The sequence below is a fragment of the Terrapene carolina genome, unplaced genomic scaffold, assembly GCF_002925995.2.
Source record: "Terrapene carolina triunguis isolate 2854851 unplaced genomic scaffold, T_m_triunguis-2.0 Scaffold68, whole genome shotgun sequence".
NCBI lineage: Eukaryota > Metazoa > Chordata > Testudines > Emydidae > Terrapene > Terrapene triunguis.
Window position 1 is genome coordinate 37,445,465 of NW_020664419.1, and position 19,241 is coordinate 37,464,705.

The window sequence follows — 19,241 nt, forward strand, 5'->3', positions numbered from 1 at the left end:
CCAGGAAAGGAAGAGTAATGGTGGTAGTTTTAGTAGTAATAATAATGATGCCTGTTTGCTATATAGTGCTTTTCATCAGTAGATCTCACAGTGCCTCATAATCCCCTGTGAGGTAGAGCAGTGCTATGTATCCCCATTTTACAGACAAGGAACTGAGGCACAGAGTAAGCCTAGTCTACACTACAAAGTTATGCTGACGTAAGCCACCTTGCGTCAACCTAGCTGTGCAGGTGTCTACACTTAAAATTTGTCTCCCACCAATGTAAGTGCCCCGTTATGGCAACACAGTAACACCACCTCCCCGAACGGCATTGAGCCATGGTCGATGTACTGAGATTGACACAATGCCAATGTAGACACTGGGTTACCTGTGTCGATCCTAACAGTCCTCCAGCAGCTGTCCCACAATGCCTGAGGCTGGTCACAATTGTGAACTTCACTGTGCAGGGGTCATGGAGATGAGAAGCCTTCCCCGTACCCCCTTTGAGACTCTAAGATTTTTTGAAATGCCTTTTCCTGATTGCCCAGCTTGGCGAGTGCACCTAGCAGCTCTCCATTGTTGTGTGCACCTGCCCAGCTGACCATCCTGGTTACACATTCCAGATGTGCTCTGGCCTGCAATAGACAGGGGGTACTGGAGATGAGGCTGTGCAGGTACGGCTATGGACCAGTCATGGAAGTGTGGACATCGATGAGCAGATTGCACGGGGGATGCAGGACAAGGACAACAATGGGGATCAGCAGCAGTGCTGCCTGAAAGCAAAGGAACTGTGGCAGGCATACCAGAAGGCCAGGGAGGCCAACAGTCAACCTGGTGCTGACCCGCAGACCTGCCACTTTTACAAAGAGCTGCTGTCATACTTGGCGGAGACCCCAGCAGCACCCCACAGACCATCATGGATACCTCAAAGGAACCTGAGACACAGACCTCCTCATCCTCACGCCAGGGAAAGAGGAGGCGGAAGATGGGAAACATGTGACTGGGGTACAGCTATGCCGCAAGCCAGGACCTGTTTGAGATTCTACCACTATCCAGTGAGTCCTGGCAATCAAGTACGGGCAAGTCCACTGTGGGGGAAGGAACCTCGGGTAAGTGTGTACATGTATTTCTCGTACAAAGAGGTACTGATGGTACCCCCAACTTAGCAGGACACAGCTACTGACTTTTAATTAATTTACTCATTCTAGAGAGGTAGCGGCACAACAAAGAGAGAGGTAGAGTTATCTGCTTTTCATTCCCCGGAAGAGTTAGCTTGGGGTGGCCGCGTTGAGCATTTTGTTTATGCAGTTTGTCCCTTGAATCTTCCTGAGAGATCGCAATGAAATTTCCATGGAGGCACTCTGCAATCCTCTCCCGAAGGTTTCTAGGGATGGCAGCCTTATTGCTTCCTCCATGGTAGGATGCTTCCCCATGCCAGTCTGCAGTAACTTCAGCAGACACCATTGCAATAAACAGGCTAGTGGCACATGAACCCAGACAGCTACGGGACACCAGCAGCCACTGTGCTCTCCATGATATCAGCTAAAATCACCACCATCTGTGGAAAATGGTGCCAATATTTAGTGTCATTGCCTAATACTCATAGTTTCATGCAACTGAGCAATTCCCTCCTCATTTCACTCACCCCTGGTGGACCAAAGACCGCATGGCTGGTGCTGTGAGGGGTGCCATGCACAAGCACTCCAAAGCAGAAGTGCCAATAAGCATGTCTTCTTTAGATGAGCAAGGGAAGGGAGTTCTGAATCTTAACTTTTGCTTTTTATCATGACTATACTGACAATGATACCTCTGTCTGTTTTAGCTGTAGCTGCTGTGGTTGCATCCTTGAGGGGTTCCCCCTCTATACCGTGGACTGCCTGCTCCAGATGATGAAAAGAAGAGAACTTGAGATGAAATGTTCAGCAAGATCCTGCAAACCAGTGCTGCATTGGAACATGAGCAGAGGACCTGGAGGGTGAATATTTCAGACTGTATGGAGAAGGAAAGAGCAGACAGGAGAAAGGCACAGGAATCCCAGCAGAACAAGGAGAGGGAGATAAACCAAGACATAATGGGGCTTCTCCAGCAACAAACACAGATGCTTCAAACTCTTGCAGACCTACAGATTGACAATCCAGGCTCACCTCCTTTTTTGTAGTCCATGGAGAAGTCCATTATAGCACCTCCCTGCACCCGCTCCCTCAGTGTTCCCCATGGCATCAGGGGCCTCATACTGACACTTACCACTCCACACCGGGGGACCGTAAGGACAACCGTAACTTCACATATACTGACCTGCGAGAGCCATGGTTGCTATATGTGTAGCCAAAATGGACAAGAATGTTCTTTCCCCTTTAGTTCTGTGTTACATCTGGACTAGCCGAGAAGGAAATACAGACACATTTAAGCACAGCAAGTTGCCATGGAAACTTTTTATTGTTCTTGTGGCAAAACTGAAACTAACATGAAAGTGAGGCTTTGCACCGGGGGGGGAGGAGTGTGCAAACATATAAAGGAACAGAACAATCAGCTTCCTTCACCTTACTTTAAAAAACTTCCTAAATATATGTACATTATCATTTACACGGTTGACATGAAACACTATATAACCTAACTAAAAGTTGTGGGTGGACTGTTGCAGACTCTCAAGTTGCACAGGATTATTCTGCCCTGGAATAGCAACTCACTAACTGAACAATTTATAAATTCAGACACACAACTAGTTTTCACACTGTCTTGGGATAATGTGTGATGGCGATGTGTCCTGAACAAAAGGAACACTCAGTGGTATGGAAACAACTGAATCTGGTATCAAAGTTTCTCCCAACAAGTCATTGAAATTAGGAGTTGTAACAGAAGGAGGTTCGATCAGAGGAACAGAAACTCCTACTGGAACATCCCTGGACTCCGGTACTAGTTGAGGCTGCAAATGGTCCATATGTCATTTCCATAAAATACCATCAGACAGTTTTACCACATGCATTTTACATGGTCTCCAGTACCCATTTCACTCCACAACTGTAGTTTCAAATCCACACCAAGTCTCCTACTTGAAAAAAGTGATGACAAGTCTCACGTAGTTGATCGATTTTCATACATTGGGATTTGGCTACATGTGAAGCAATTTCAGGATGCAGCAGGTCCCAGCAACTACACAAAGATCACTTCAAGAAAATAGTTGCAGGTGACTGTTGGATAGTAGCATGTGATGTGTTCCTGTAGACAAGGAAGAAATTGTCCACTTTCTGCTGACAATTCAAAATAGACTTATTAGCTCTCAAGGTGTGTTAAGTGTCTGTACAAAGTATCTGTTTGTAGCAGGGTGGTAAGGAACTGAATTCCATTTGAAGCTAGGAACCTCTGAAATTCTTTAGAAAAGAATTAAAGTCCATTGTCACTCACCAACTGTAACGGTAAACCAAATTGACTAAACAAGGTACAAAGATGTCCAAGGATCTTAGCAGCTGTATTAGAAGTCTTTCTGAAAACTTCTGGCCATTTTGAATGAGCGTCGACTACAATGAAAATCAGATAACCTTCTAAAGGTCTGGCAAAGTCCACATGAATATGTATCCAAGGAGTCTGAGGCCATGACGAAGAGTATAGATGAACTGAGCGAGGATCATGCTGAATTTAGTTACATTAGTACACCTTGCCTGCCTGCCAATATCTTTGTTGATCCCCAGCTACCAGGCGTGACTCTGGGCTATGGCCTTCATCAGTACAATGCCAAAATTACCTTCATGAAGAGCTACCAAGACCTGAGATTGAAATGATTTTGGAACAGTCACTCACATTCCCCATAAAATATAACTATGATTTACAAATAATTCACATTGATGTGACACAAACTGTGTAAACTGGATTCTTATGATCCAGCACTGTACTGTGTAGCACCATTCCTTTCACAAGAGAAGACACATCATCCTTAGTCATTTCTTTGTTGATTTCTGTGCTAGTGATGGGTAACCTATCCATCAAATGGAGATAGAACACTTTATCTGAAGTTTCTTTGGGTTGACTGGAGCTTAGGCATGACAGCCCATCAGCATTGCTGTGCTGAGTCCCTTTATGGAATTGAATAATATAAGAATGACCTGAAAGTATGTTATGCTTATAAGAAGCACATGGGATCTTTTTCAGGGGAAAAGGCAATACGCCACGTTAATTGAAAATACAACAATTAGCATATGCATTCAATTACACACACACACACCGTCCCGCCAGTCGATATTATAGTTACCAGTCCAGAGTCCGGATCAATCTAGTGGCCAGCTAGGTTGATCAGGGGTAGGTAAGAGCCGGGTTCTGTCAGTCACGACACGATGCTGCAGGGAAGTCTTGGCAGAACTAACCCAAAGTTTCATGGCAAGGCACCCTGTTTATATAGTGATTTTCCTTCATTGGGACCAATGAGTTTTGTACCGCCATACTGTAATCAATTGTTGTTTGATGAGTGCTTGGTTTTTAAAATTGTCCTTTTTATTTTTTATGTGGTTTTTTTATTAAATCTTTTAGGGAGTTATTTCATGCTGGTTTTGATTACAGCTATCCTGTCCCCATTAAATAGGTGCCTGTTTTATTTTTAAAGTTGTCAATTTGCCCTCCTCTGACATTTCAATAGGGGCGTGTTGCAGCCTCCTGGCGCCCTTGCGCCTCTCTTTGGTTCCTCCATAGAACATCTCGTTCGGTAATGGCCTTCACCCTTATTTCTTAACGCACACATTCCTCATTCGCACACAAAACAAAACTAATTTACACAAAGCATTTTAAACGGGAACATCAAGTTGCAATGCAAAAGAAAAACAATCATTGCATTCTTTTACTTATTTTAAAATGCTAAACCTACAACAAAGTGGTGACCCTAAAAGGTCTGTTACTGCCTTAATATCAGCCCAGACACAGATTCTGGCTGATGCATCTCTACCAATAGCACATTAGGCCATTCCTTTCTGCTATTCAAAAAGGGTGGCTAACAAAATATGGTTAAATCATACATTAATACATTTAATACATGCTACTTTATTATTTTTTATTCTAAATTATACAAAATACAAACATAAAATCCTACTACTATAAGTAGACATGTCATTGTTGCATATGAGCAGCAGCTAATGATGGAATTCCATTTTTGGTCCAAAAATTGAAGTAATGGTGATGAGCCGTCAGCAAGGTAAAATGTCTGTCATATAGATATGGAACTTTTGAATTCTGAAGATAATGCTTAGAGCTTCCCACTCTGCACATAGTTCTTCTCAAGAGCAGCGACTGTTTGTGATGCAAGGGCAATTGGTTTCTCCATGCCATGGGGGAAAATGTGGGAAAGAACTGCTCCCACATATCATGAAGCATAACATGCCAATTGCAGTGGTAGCAAAGCATCAAACTGCATAAGAACTTCGGCTGATGTCAACAGTTTCTTTTCCTCCTTAAATGCACAATCACACTCTTCAGTCCATTTTCATTTTTTCTTTGTTTGCAACAGTTCATGTAAAGATGTCAAGACTGTTGCCAGATTAGGCAGGAATATACGATAGTAGTTAAGCAATCCTAAGAATGAACCAACTGTGACACATTCTCTGGCAGTGGCGCTTCAAGAATGACCTTCTCTTTCTCTGGCAATTTCATTAAGCCTGTGGTGTCAATTACATGTCCAAGGTATTCAACTGAAGGTTTGAAAAATTCATATTTGTCTTGAGGTACTTCCAATCATGATCTTTCAAATATTGCAAAACAGCATCCACATTTTGAAGATGATTCTCTTGATCCTTTTCTGTAATACGGATGTCATCCAAATAGCATTGAACTCCATTCAGTGCCATCACAATCTCATCCATGGCTTTCTGAAACAGGACCAGTGCCAATGTGATACTGAAAGGCAACCCGTTATAACAAAATAAGCCTTTTTGCATGTGAGATATTTACAAGATGCTGGATCAATCTCCATTTGTCAGTATGTATTGAGCCAATCCAATTTATTGAAACAAATAAACCTTCAGTATGAGGTACGGGGATACTGGTCTGAACATAAAACTAGATTCAGCATCACTTTGAAATCTCCACAGATTTGGACTGAGCCTCCTTCTTGATCACTAATATGATGAGTGTAGCCCACTCTCTATGTGAAACCAGTGACAAGACTGCAATGTTCACTAAACAGTCCAAATCAACTTCTACCAGAGGCTTTAGAGTGTAAGACAGAACTCTGGGCTTGCAATATTTTGGCTGGCTGTCAGACTTAACAGTGAGCAGCACTGACACGTTGCTCATCTGTCCAAGCTCTTGCCCAGTATTTTTGGAAGCTTTCAAGGTGATTTCCTGATCACCTTGATCTTGGTCCAATTCTCCTTGAGCTTCTCAAGACAAGGTTTGCCAAATAATGGTGGATACTTTTGTTCAATCACATACAAGAGTAATACAACTGATTGTTCATCTAATTGAATTTCCACCTGGAGTATCCCTTTTGGCACCTACTTTTTTTTCTGGTATAAGTAGAGCCCTTCGCGGATACAAAATTTGTATCCATATCCGATCCGCAAAAATGGTCTGAGGATATCTGCAGATTTTGAGGGCTCTAGGTATAAGTCTTCAAAAATGTGGAGGTTTCTTCCAGAGGAATTTGTGACAATGTCTGGTGATAGGTAGATGCAGACATCAGTGAAACAGCAGCTCCAATATCAAGCTCCATTCTTGTAGGAACTCCTTCAATCAACAGTGTAACCCACATGCCCTCTCTCACTCCAGCTTCTGATAACATCTGTGGTGTTAGGTCTCGGTCCGTGTCACTAGAGCTTTTGTCTTTTTCCACATTATGAATTCTCGACTTCCATCCTTTTCTTAGGTTCAGTCTTCACAGGTGTCTTCTTAGATGTATGGTTACTTTGTGTTGCTGGTCGTTGAACTGTTTGGCAGGTCACAGCAATATGGCCTATCTTCAAATGACCTGGTCTGCCCAGTAATCCTTCTCAGCATGTAATTTGTGCACAGTGGCCACATGGAAATTCCTTACATTCCCATGGTCCTCTATCTCGCCGTCTCATAAAATGAACTCAGTTCACGCTAAATGTTTCTCTGCAGTTTCCTTTACAGCTGCTACTTCATGTGATGCGGTATACAAGTCCCACACTGGGGAGTAAGGGTTAAGGAGCAGTTCTGGACCCAGAAAGCCATGCCCGATCATCCCTGTTGCACATGCTTACAATGGGTGCTGAGCTCAAATAGGAGCAGCAGCTCAGTCTAGGCAGACCAAGTAGGAAAGCAGTTATGTGGTGCAGGCTCCTGCTGAGAAGCCACTGGGGCCCCAGATGGCTGGGATCAGGCCCCACCGCCAAGCCTCCGAAGGCCTTTCAACAGCAGAGGACAGCAATGATGAGCCCCAACTGAGAGAGGAAGATCCTCCAGACCGTAACCAAAGAGGACTCCCCAGGGATCTCAGAAACAAACCAGTGGCACCAGCAGAGGAACTGAAGCCGGGGTAGGAAGTGGCCCAGGGAGCAGGCATAGGTACACCCACTTCCTAGGTCACATATTTGAATTATTGTTTCATTGGGCCCTGGGTTGGAACCCAGTGGAGCAGGAAGAGCCCAGGTTCCCATATCCCCAGCTATTGATTCTCGCCACTGGGCGATACAGACACTGACTCCAGATGCTAGGTGATGCAGCTATTGACTCTCGCCACTGGGCGACTCCAGCCACTAGGCAATGGGGCTCTTGACTCTCACCCCTGGGTGACTCGGCTATTGACTCTCACCACTGGGTGACACAACTGATGTCTCTTGCCACTGGGCAATACAGGGTGACATGGCTGTGGACCCTTGCCACTGGGTGATACAGCACTGACTCTAGCTTCTAGGCAACGTAGCTATTGACTCTCACCACCTGGTGACACAGCTAACGATTCTTGCCATGTGGCAATACGGCCATGGTCTCCAGCTGCCAGGTAATGTGGCTCTTGACGCTTGCCACTGGGCAATGCGACCGTTGATTCTTGCAACTGGATGACGCAGCCCAGAGTATCACGACTAGGTGGTACTGCCAAGCACAGACACCAACCCTCCCAACACGTCAACAGTCTGCTTGAATGTAAACGCTGATACAATCAATAACTTCTTCTGGATCTTGATATTGCATAATCCAGAGACAAATTGGTCATGCAGGACATCACTTAATGTTTGTCCAAATTGATAGTGCTCTGACAACTTCCTTAGAGCAGCAACAAACTGCTCCTGACTCTCCACTTCCCTGATGGAACCGATATCGTTCTGTTATCATTAATGGGGTAGGAGAAAAATGTTCCTGTGCTGGTGCAGTAACTGTGATGTACATGGCAGTTCCAGATACAGTCAGAGAGACAATAGGTCACACAGCAGTCCATATGCCTTTGGACCCATCACTGTCAGCAAGGTTGAAACTCATTGTCCATCTAAATGGTGGTGTGGGTTATAAATTGCTCAAAGTGTTCAAGGTATACCTCCCGTGATTCGTGTTTTTTGTCAAAATCAGCAAAATTGCCCACCAAAGTTGCCACTTCTCTGCTCTCCTGTTGGACTTCACACCTCCTGGACTACTACTCTGCCACAGGGAAACTGTTTTTTGTTAGTGCAGAAAAACAAACAGATGAACAATCTGCCTCTTCTGGCTGTATGCAGACTGCAGAATTTTTCCTATGGCTGTACTTGGGCTCCCTCTGCTGGCTATACATCCCCAGTGCAGGCTAAGTTGTTTGCCTGCTTGCACGTGGTCAGCCAATAGGGCTGCCTACTTCCCTCTCAGTGCTTTGTTCGCAGTAGCGCCAGGCAGCAACCTATTCCTTTGTTCTGTCTTTACTGTGAGCTCCCCCTCTCTGTCTGGCTGGTTCATGCTGTCCCAGCAGCAAAAGCAGCCATCTGTCACCTTGTGCCTCTAGGTGAACTCTCCTTCTCTTTTTATAATATTCTTTGCTTACTTTTTCTTCTTGGTCAGGCACAGGCAGCACAGGACACTCGTGGGACAGAAATCCTTCACCACCAAACGTTATATCTGGACCCAGCTGAGAAGGAGATGCAGACACACAGGAGCTCCACATCTCACTGCCATTGAAACTATTGTTCTGGCAGCAAAAGTGAAACTAAGGCTAGGTCTACACTACAGCGGACTTCCGACCTAAGATACGCAACTTCAGCTACGTGAATACCGTAGCTGAAGTTGCGTATTTTAGGTCGGCTTACCTGGCGGTGAGGACGCGGGAAAGTCGACCGCTGCCGCGCTGCCGCCGACTCCGCTACTGCCTCTTGTCGAGGTGGATTTCTGGAGTCGACGGTAGAGCCATCAGGGATCGATTTTACCGCGTCCTCACGAGACGCGGTAAGTCGATCCCCGATAAACCGATTGCTACCCGCCGGATCGGCGGGTAGTGAAGACGTAGCCTCACACCTGCACTGGTGGGTGGGGGGAGTGCTCAAACATTTGAAGGGACAGGAGGACATTACATTCCGTTGCTAATTTATTAAGTTTTTAATGTATTTGCTTGTAAGTAGCACCAATTTTTTAACACTGATTTTGTTACTCATTAAAATTCTATTCTGTGGGAAATAGTTCATCTTGATTAGTTCACAACATATGCTGCAGACTGCCTTGCGGTACAGAATGCACCCACTTACTTGTTGTTGTACAGTGTGACATAACTCATTCAATAATAAATACAGTGTAATAATCATAAATGTACAGCAAGACCCACAAAATTAAGAAGTATATTGACAGTTTTGTATTCATAGATGGGCACCAAGCACCACACAATTCCTAACAGGCCCCAGAACTGCAGGCCAGGTAGAGCACAGTCCACTACAACACATTGCAATGGGACACTGTTAAAGTGCTCTCAAGGCCTCCCTCAGCCATATAGCTCCACATTGAGCTCTTCTAATAGCCTTTGCATCTGGCTGTTCAAACTCAGCAGAAAGCTGCTCCGCCTCTGCCGTTCACCCCAGCAGCAACCTTTTCCCACTTTGCCTCGCAGGTATTATGCAGGACACAGCACTAGAGCCCTGCAATCCGTGGATATCCTCTTTACATCCACGGATATGTGCAGCCCCGGATGCAGTTCTTTGTTTCTCATCTTTGCAAATTGGATGCAGATCCAATTTTTTTTTCTGCGCAGGGCTCTAGAGCAATGGTACTCAACGGAGGGCCGCAGTTTCAGGGGGACTGCCCATGGGGCTGAAGCCAGGAGCCTTGGCGCCCCCTGTGGGGCTAAAGCCCAGAGTCCCAAGCCCCGGTGCCCCCACTGAGAGGGAGTGCTAGGGCTCTGGGCTTTAGCTTCACAGGGGACTCGGGGCACCAAGCTTCAGCCCCGTGGTGGGCTCGGGGCTTGGAGTTTCTGCCCTGTGGGGCCACGGTCCTCCTGAAACAGGCTCGCAGCCCCTTATAGGGCCACAGATGCCCAATTGAGGACCGCTGCTCTAGAGGGTGCTTGTGCGGGTGCGAATGCAGATACATATAAAAGGTGGAGTGCAGATCGCAGGTTGGATACAATTTAATTACTGTGGATGCAGATTGGATGCTGATCCAAATTTTTGTATCTGCGCAGGACTCTACACATCAGGCTGCTATAACCATTGGGATATTTTTCCTAGAGATCCAATCTTGTGAGTAAACAATGCCATCATCTCTTCAATCTTCTAAAAGTACATTCAACTGTCATTCTGCACCTGCTGAGCCAATAGCTGAATCTATCATTGTTGTCAAGTTGATCAGTGGACAGCTTCATGAGCTTCAACATCACCAATGGTGATCTACCAGTTGGAAAAGAAAGTCCTTGCTTGCAGCTTTCTGAACAGTCCTGTGTTCTTAAGGATATGGCTGTCTTAACCAGTCAACACTAGTGTTGGTGAAGTGTCTCCGATGATCTCCAGTGTTTGCATAACTATAGGAAAGTAACCCTTTCTGTTAATATACTCTTGGGCAAGGTGGACTGGTGTCAAAATAGGAATCTGCATGCTGTCTATCACTCCATTGCAGTTCAGGAACCCCACTGCTACAGATTCATCCACTATGTCTTGAATACTTCTGAGTCACAATTAATGGCCCTTCACACTTGAATGACAACTCACCAGTAGCAATCCGGCGTTGCAAGTTTCCACATTGTAATCACCACTCGCTTCTCCGCTGTCAGTGCAGCTCTCATTCTGGTGTCCCTGCACTGAGGCCCAGAAGTTGTGCTCCACCATTTGCTGCTGCTCCATGAATGCCATCAAAAACCTGGAATTGGTTTTCACTATGTCCGACAGCAATCTGTCCTCAAAGAAATTGTCAGAGAATCATAGAATATCAGGGTTGGAAGGGACCTCAGGAGGTCATCTAGTCCAACCCCCTGCTCAAAGCAGGACCAATCCCCAACTAAATCATCCCAGCCAGGGCTTTGTCAACCTTAAAAACCTTTTAAGGAAGGAGATTCCAACACCTCCCTAGGTAATCCATTCCAGTGCTATCCTAGTGAAAAAGTTTTTCCTAATATCCAACCTAAATCTCCCCCACTTCAATTTGAGACCATTGCTCCTTGTTCTGTCATCTACTACCACTGAGAACAGTGTAGATCCATCCTCTTTGGAACCCCCTTTCAGGTAGTTGAAAGCGGCTATCAAATCCCCCCTCATTCTTCTCTTCTGCAAACTAAACAATCCCAGTTCCCTCAGCCTCTCCTCATAAGTCATGTGCTCCAGACCCCTAATCATTTTTGTTGCCCTCTGCTGGACTCTTTCCAATTTTTCCACATCCTCCTTGTAGTGTGGGGCCCAAAACTGGACACAGTACTCTAGATGAGGCCTCACCAAAGTCGAATAGAATGGAAGATCATGTCCCTCGATCTGCTGGCAGTGGCCCTACTTATACAGCTCAAAATGCCGTTAGCCTTCTTGGCAACAAGGGCACACTGTTGACTCATATCCACTGTAACCCCTAGGTCCTTTTCTGCAGAACTGTTGCCTAGCCATTCGGTCCCTAGTCTGTAGCAATGCATCAGATTCTTCCATCCTAAGTGCAGGACTCTGCACTTGTCCTTGTTGAACCTCATCAGGTTTCTTTTGGCCCAATCCTCTAATTTGTCCAGGTCCCTCTGTATCCTATCCGTACCCTCCAGGTCCTGGGCTGGGGATTAGGGTGCAGGAGGGGTGCAGGGTGCAGGTTCTGGGATAGAGTTTGGGTGCGGGCTCCAGGCTGGGGCAGGGGGTGGGTGTGCAGGAAGGGGTGAGGGGTGCAGGCTCTGGGATGGAGTTTGGGGGTGGGAGGCAGTGCAAAGGGAGAGGGTGCAGGCTTTGGGAGGGAGTTTGAGGGCAGGAGGGGGTGTGTGGGAAGGGGGAGGGGGTTTGGGAGGGAGTTTGGGGATAGGAGGGGAGCAGGGGTGAGGGCTGTGGGTCTGAGGATGAGGGGTTCATGATGCAGGAGGGGGCTCAGGGATGGAGCAGAGGATTAGGGTGTGGGGGGATGAGGGCTGGGGCTGAGGGGTTTGGGGCGTTGGAGAGGCTCAGGGCTAGGGTGGAAGGGCAGGGTAAGGGCAGCCTGTCTTCCCATTAGTGGATGGGGGCACTAGGACCCGGGGGCAGCAGACAGCAGTTGCTGCTGGCTCTGGCAGTACAAGCAGACAAGGGAGAGGCAGGCAGGGAGGGAGGGTCACGGGGGGGGGATGCGTGGAGGGGGGGTGGCAGGTGGAGGCTGGGGACCCATCCAACACTCCCCCACTCCCTGACTGCCCCCCACCCGGACTCCCCTTACCATTCTGGCTCCACGTGTTTGCAAAACACGCTGCCCGGTGGGTCGGTTTGTGTGTTACACAGGGCTGCAGACGGAGGGGGGAGCAGGGGAGGGCTCTGGCTGCTGGAGGCCAATGGGAGCAGCTCAATTGGCCAAGCCGCCCAATCAGCAGCCGCACTCTGCATGGAAGGGAGGGAGGGAGGCAGGCGAGGAAGAAAAAAACCCCGGACATTTTAACCTTGTTACCAATTCCTCCCGGACGGCTATTTAGAGACGCAAAAGCCGGACGTGTCCGGGGAAATACGGACGGATGGTAACCCTAGATGATGGGGACCCAAACACAGAGGGAGTTGTGGGGCTTGTTTCTATATATTATGTACATTTAATTATATTGGTAATATACACATTTTTAAAAGGAACTAAAAACCATAAGTAGTGGGATGGTTGGGGATAGTTTGTATGGGAAGGGGATAATCTATATGGAAAAAGCAAACAAACTCAAATAAAACTATATAAGAATAATAGTGAGCCAAAGCACACCACCGTGGATATTAAGGGAGCACAAGAGAGAGTTGTTTGGATAAGGATTTTTTTTTAAATTCAGAATCTTCTAGTGGAGCACGTTGTTAGCCTGTGGCTCACTAGTCTTCTGCATAATATTAATCATCATACTCATTCTCTCTCCCACCACCTGCTATTGTTTGTCACACTCATTGCTTCTCGTCTTGAATTGTATTGAAAGCTCCTTATAGCAGGTACCGTGTGTACCTATGTGTATGCATAGAGCCTGGCAAAATTTTACACCAATCTTGATTGCAGCCTTTGGGCTGTAGTGTAATATAAATAAAAAATAATAACGGAATATTATTTCATTATTACTAGTGTTTATACTTTTGTTTGTTGTCTTTGCATCCAAGTATTCTATCAAGGCAATATAATTACTAAGCCCCGATTCAGCAAATCCCTTAAGCACAAGCTTAAGTCCATCCCTATTCGGCAAAACACAGAAGTATGTGCCTAAGTTTCATGATAGTGAAAGTTAAGCACATTCTTAAGTGCATTGCTGAATTGAGGCCTAATTCTGTACGTGCATAGTGCATTCAGTTACTTATCATTTATAATACAAGAGTATGATCTGTGAATGTGCAAACATACTATTTTCCAAATCAGTCACACTATGTAGAAGAAACTACCTGATATAAAGCAAGAATGACTGGAATGGCTAAATTCAGCCTTGGTATAAACAGTCGCTACTATGTTGACTTCCTCATGTAAATAATAGTTACTTACTGAGAAATAAAACTGGTCTAAACTTAAGAAAAGCCCTTAGGAATTTTCTGACTTGGTATTTATTACAGAGGTTGGGTCATGCTATCACTGCTCTTAGAATTCTCTCTCTCTCTCTCTCTGTGTATATATATATATACCAGAACATTTTAGGATATTTCTTTTGCTATAGCTAATGAAATTGGATCACAGCCTGTTGAGTAATTAAGAATTGTTTTTGTTTGTTTTTAAAGTACTTTTGTGCAATGGAAAGTTTCACAAGCACTTGCAAGAGATTTTTGTTCCCTTGGTCGTCCGCTATGTTGATCTCATGGAATCATCTATTGCCCAGTCCATTCATAGAGGTCTAGAACAAGAGTCCTGGCAGCCTGTCAAGTAAGTGTTTATAGAAGGTCTAACCTACCTATAGCTTTATACCCAATCTGCTTTACTCCTCTATTGTCCTCTAAGTTCTATTTTTTATTGTATTCCTACATTGTTTATTTCTTCACAGGAGCATCACCAACAGTCTTCCCAATGTAGCTCTTCCGAAAGTTCCAAGTTTGCCTCTTAATCTTCCACAGATACCTAGCTTTTCTGCACCAACCTGGATGGCTTCTTTATATGATTCCACGTGTGTATTCTTCACTAATCTTCTGACTGTATGTCAGCTCTGCATGGCCTTGCTGGTATCGTGTATAGTTATATTTGGATTGCATGGTGTTTAGGATTGCGTAGTTGGAAACAATAATTTCTCAGTTGTGAGCCAAGCATGGAATGTCAGTGCGTTGTGCGTTTTTTAGTGCATAAAAATACAGCAGAGTGTTATAGTTAATAGCTCACTTAAAATCAACTTTGCAAAGGTTTGTTGTGGTACAGTTAACAGTCTAAATGCCATAATTGCTCTTCTTATTCAGTTAATAAGCAGGGGAGAAAAATTAAAATAATTGTTCTTAGACCAGGTTTTCATAAACTACAATAGCTCTTCATGTTTTCGCATGAATGTGACTAATTCATTGCATGTGCAAAATGGTTCAGAAAACAATTTCAACAATTGTTTGCAAGATTTCTGTTAGATTTAAATTCTTAATCTTAGAGGGAAACTGTAAAGATTAGTAGGCCCAAAATTTGACCTACATTAGTTTCTTTTTGTGTTGTTTTTTTTCACCACGCTTCTTTTTTTATTTTAATGGAGCCAGTAGCCCATGCCGAGTTGAGCAATCCCACAATAACATATGGAAGTTCTGTGTGTCTACCTGTTTATGGATGTGCATGCACCGTTGAGGAAAATAGTTTTGGGTAAAGAAACATGTTTCAGTTACAAGTTTCCAAAAGAGGGGGTTTAGTAGAAGCAACAACAGAAAATATTTTTAAATTTTGGAAACTATTCTGGACAATATCCTTTAAAGCGAAAGATAATTTAATGTTTTGGAAAACAAGCTTTTTTTTCTTTCTACAAGCAAATGCTGAAATCCATTATCACACGTGAAGTTCTGTGTTTGTGCTAAGAATTATGTAGCCAAGTGTATTGAGTAATGTGTCTCCAGACTTTTGGCATTTGTTCATTAGCTGTAATGGGATTTGTTCTTTCTGGCTCCCTTAAGGAATTGTCAACCTTTTTCCTCCTCATCCTTAGGCTTTTAAACCCTTTGTTTTGACTGTAACACTACAAGTTTGCACCTGCATATTTTTGCCTTTATAAATCATTATTCCAGCTTTGAATCAAAACTCTTCCTACCTGCTTATTCCTATCCTGTGAAGGTTACTGTCTTAAACAGTATCCTCCACACTTTACACTTCCTTGAGACTTAATGTTCTTAACTGTGGTCTTCTAACAATCTGAACTTAAGCACTTCTGCCCTGTAAAAATGAATTTTAATTTACATTTTACATACGTGGAGGTTTTTACACACAGATGTTTTTCCCATGGGAAAATATATAGTAGGCTCCCCAAATTACAGATATTAAGGAATGGTGGTATTATATGCAGGGCTGGTAGCACTGACTATTGGTAGGGTTGCCGAACACTTCCTATTATAAGATCCTGTCTTTAGTTTCTTATAACTTTTGCCAACTTTAACTGACTGGGTTGAAAGTTTCCATGTTGGTTGTCTGCATCAGGCTAAATTTCTTCAGAAAATTTCAGCCAAAAGGAAGGGTTCAGCCATTCTGAGAATGAGGGAAGGGGCTGATACGTTGTTTTGCCCATGGTAAAAAAATTCTGATCTTTTCTTCAAGCAGTTGTAGCGCTTCAGACTTTAAAGCAGGAACTTGTAATTTGGCAGGGGGTGACCTTGGTGTCAGGGATGTGTCTTTTGCCATCCCCATGGAAACTCACCCAAATTTAGTCACATTGTAAGCCTTTGCCCAGGAATCCTAATTCTGGCATTTCCTAACTTCTGATTGTTTGACTTTGCAACCTTAATAATGTCCTTTTAATGTAATTTATCTGTTTGTGTATTTATAATTTTGCGTCATCTTTGTAATAAAAATGAATGAGAGAGGAGTGTTATTAAATATGTACAAGTGCCATAGGGCCAATTCTGTCATCGGCTGCACCAGTGTGTAAGTATTTGAAAAGGTTATAAAGGAGCGTCCTCCTATTTGTAATATCTCCGGGTAGTTAACACGATGGCGCACAAGAGTGCTCAGCAAAGTATGAATAACATGCCAACTCACACACCCAGTTCACAAGGGCTGCATTCAGCTAGTACAAGTGCTTGCAGGCAGTAGCTAGAGTGCCGCTTCTGCTGAAAGGAACAGTAACAAACAGCCCACCAGGCATTGTACAAGCTCACTGAGACATCTTGCTTAGCAGCTTCAGTATGCTTCCAGGGCTGGCTGCACAGCTGCCTGCGAGCCAGCCACTGTTCCTTCTACCCCTGGTACCATTGTTCTTTGTAAGGGCATGAGTTAATTTAGAATATTCAGTTTCAAGATAAGTGGCTCAGATGTGTTTGAGAGAGAGCAAGTTACAGTAAATAATATGTTCTTCACTGTGGCCTCTGTATGTGTATTCCCACTTGTGGGGCATACCCACCCCCATCTGGTGCCATGGCACATTCTAGTAAAAGCAGTGTCTGCTGGGACATCATCTGGGGTGTGAAGTCCTTTTTGTATGCCTTTCAGAAACCCATGATTGATGTTATCTTTTCTAATCCATTGATGGCTGATATGGAAATGAAATTCCTTTAAAAAATGCTGCATTCAAAATTTTAGATGGCAGGCATTCAGTGGAATTCAGATCACATTTTTGGATTAATTCCTTTATAATTATTACAAAAGCTGGCCATTTTTACAGTTAATCATTTTCAGTGGCTGGAGATTTTATTATACAATGAGGAGCTAAAACATATCAGAAACTATGATTTAACTGAGTTATATTTAAATACTTTCTAAGAATGTCAAGTCATCTATCTAGTTGACCATAGCCTTTTTGTTTTGTGAAGTGACAAGAAAGGGTTTCATATTCTAGCATACATTGCTAACATCCAAGTCCTGGTAGTAAAGCTGTTGTTCCCAATTCAGCAAAGCACAGAAGCACATGTTTAAGTCCATCCCTTTCAACAAAGCAGTTAAGCACTTGCCTAAATGCTTAGCTGAATAAGGATGGGCTTAAGCATGTAGTTATGGTTAAGCGTGTGCTTAAGTGCTTTGCTGAAGTGGGGTCATCGATATTAATATTATTTTCCTCTCTGACTAATAATTTACGTTTACTTTTTTGAGCATTACCTTTTAAATATGCCATAAAACTTTGTATACAGGCCGTGTTAAATCACTATAGATGTTCTGCTGCTATTTCCATTGACAAGTTTGTTTTTTTTCTTTAATGTGGGGCTAGGAACACTAAATGCGTACTCTTCTCTATCATTACACTGTCACAAGAACATCATTACTGTGTTTTCGGTTGTTTTTGCTGGTCCTCTAATTTAATGGTACATTTGGGGCATTGCATGTTAAGGTTAGGGAGATATTAAGAGAGTAAAGTGCTGTGTGTAGTAGTCAGTATTTTGCTTGATTGGTCCCATGAGAAGTTAACTCAGAGGACACCTTGGCTAGACGTGCAGAGCACTGTGAATTATCGTCAGATTCAGCTAAGGAAAACATGCTGAAAGGTTGAGAGGGCTGGGACAGTGTGTTTGGGGGAAGGGGAGGTAAAAGCTTTTAATTAACCAGAATGGGAGTTTTTCTTACAATCTACTAGTTAATTAAAATTTGTTACTCTAAATCTAATTTTTATTTCCTTTCCGTTTTGAATCTTTACACTTTTACAAGTTTTGAGCCTAGCTTTTAAGTTAGATTTATGGCTTGTTTTGATAATTTAGAAATGGAACATTGGTATAATTTTCTCTGTTACATATGTAACAGATGTTCCACAGTCACTGTAAACATCACCATTGGCAGAAGCAGTGACAATCCCGTGGAGTTAGGGCCACTTCTTACGCTAGCAATGAATTTGACTCTCAGTATATGAGTCATTGTTTTGTGGAGTTTTTCCTATGTACAGAGCTCAGTCAATTCACTACATAATAACAATTAATTCTTTTCTCCTACACCAAGATATGCCTGGTGCAGGAAAAGGGAGGAGCAGGGCCGGCTCCAGGCACCAGCCCAGCAAGCAGGTGCTTGGGGCGGCCAATGGAGAGGGGCGGCATGTCCGGCTCTTCTGCGGCAATTCGGCGGTGGGTCCCTCACTCCCTCTGGGAGCGAAGGACCCGCCGCCAAATTGCCGCCGAAGACTGAAGCGGTGGCGGTAGAGCAGATCGCGATCGCGGCTTTTTTTTTTTTTTTTCCACTTTTTTTCTTTTTGCTGCTTGGGGCGGCAAAAATCCTGGAGCCGGCCCTGGGGAGGAGCCTCAAGGAGCTGGTTACAATTCCTTGAATCTTAATCTGCTCCAGCAGTATTAGATCCCAGTGTATAAATTGCAAATCCATTTAAGAATGTTCTTGACTTTAAGCAGGTATGTCCTGATTTACTCGACCAAGTGCTTTACTGGATTAAGATCAGAGTGCAGGATCAAGCCCAAATAAAGTATATACCATGTACAAATAATCTTAGTCTGTCACTGTAAAATCATAATCCTCCAGAGTAATTTACTGTAATAGTTAGTAATAATCAAATGACAGATGTGTGGTTTTGGAATACACTATTTCTTTCTGTTGTCACAGCTCCTTTTATGTCAGTAGTATACAATATTAGTCTATATCTTTAAGAAAAATAGTTCCGGATGTCGTTGTGCAATATATAACTAAATAATAAATAAGAGTGGTG

General features: G+C 43.9%; 1 protein-coding gene across 2 annotated transcripts in view; it reads left to right on the forward strand.

Annotated features, from left to right (window-relative positions):
- CADPS2 (calcium dependent secretion activator 2) overlaps nucleotides 1-19,241 on the forward strand; it is a 557,199-nt gene that overhangs the window by 474,134 nt on the left and 63,824 nt on the right. Inside the window, exons 19-20 of one of the 2 annotated variants that reach the window (XM_024219628.1) lie at nucleotides 14,224-14,365; nucleotides 14,484-14,603. In XM_024219628.1, coding sequence (XP_024075396.1) covers nucleotides 14,224-14,365; nucleotides 14,484-14,603 — 262 coding nt within the window. The remainder of the gene's footprint in view (nucleotides 1-14,223; nucleotides 14,366-14,483; nucleotides 14,604-19,241) is intronic. The other variant, XM_024219629.1, reaches the window with a different exon arrangement.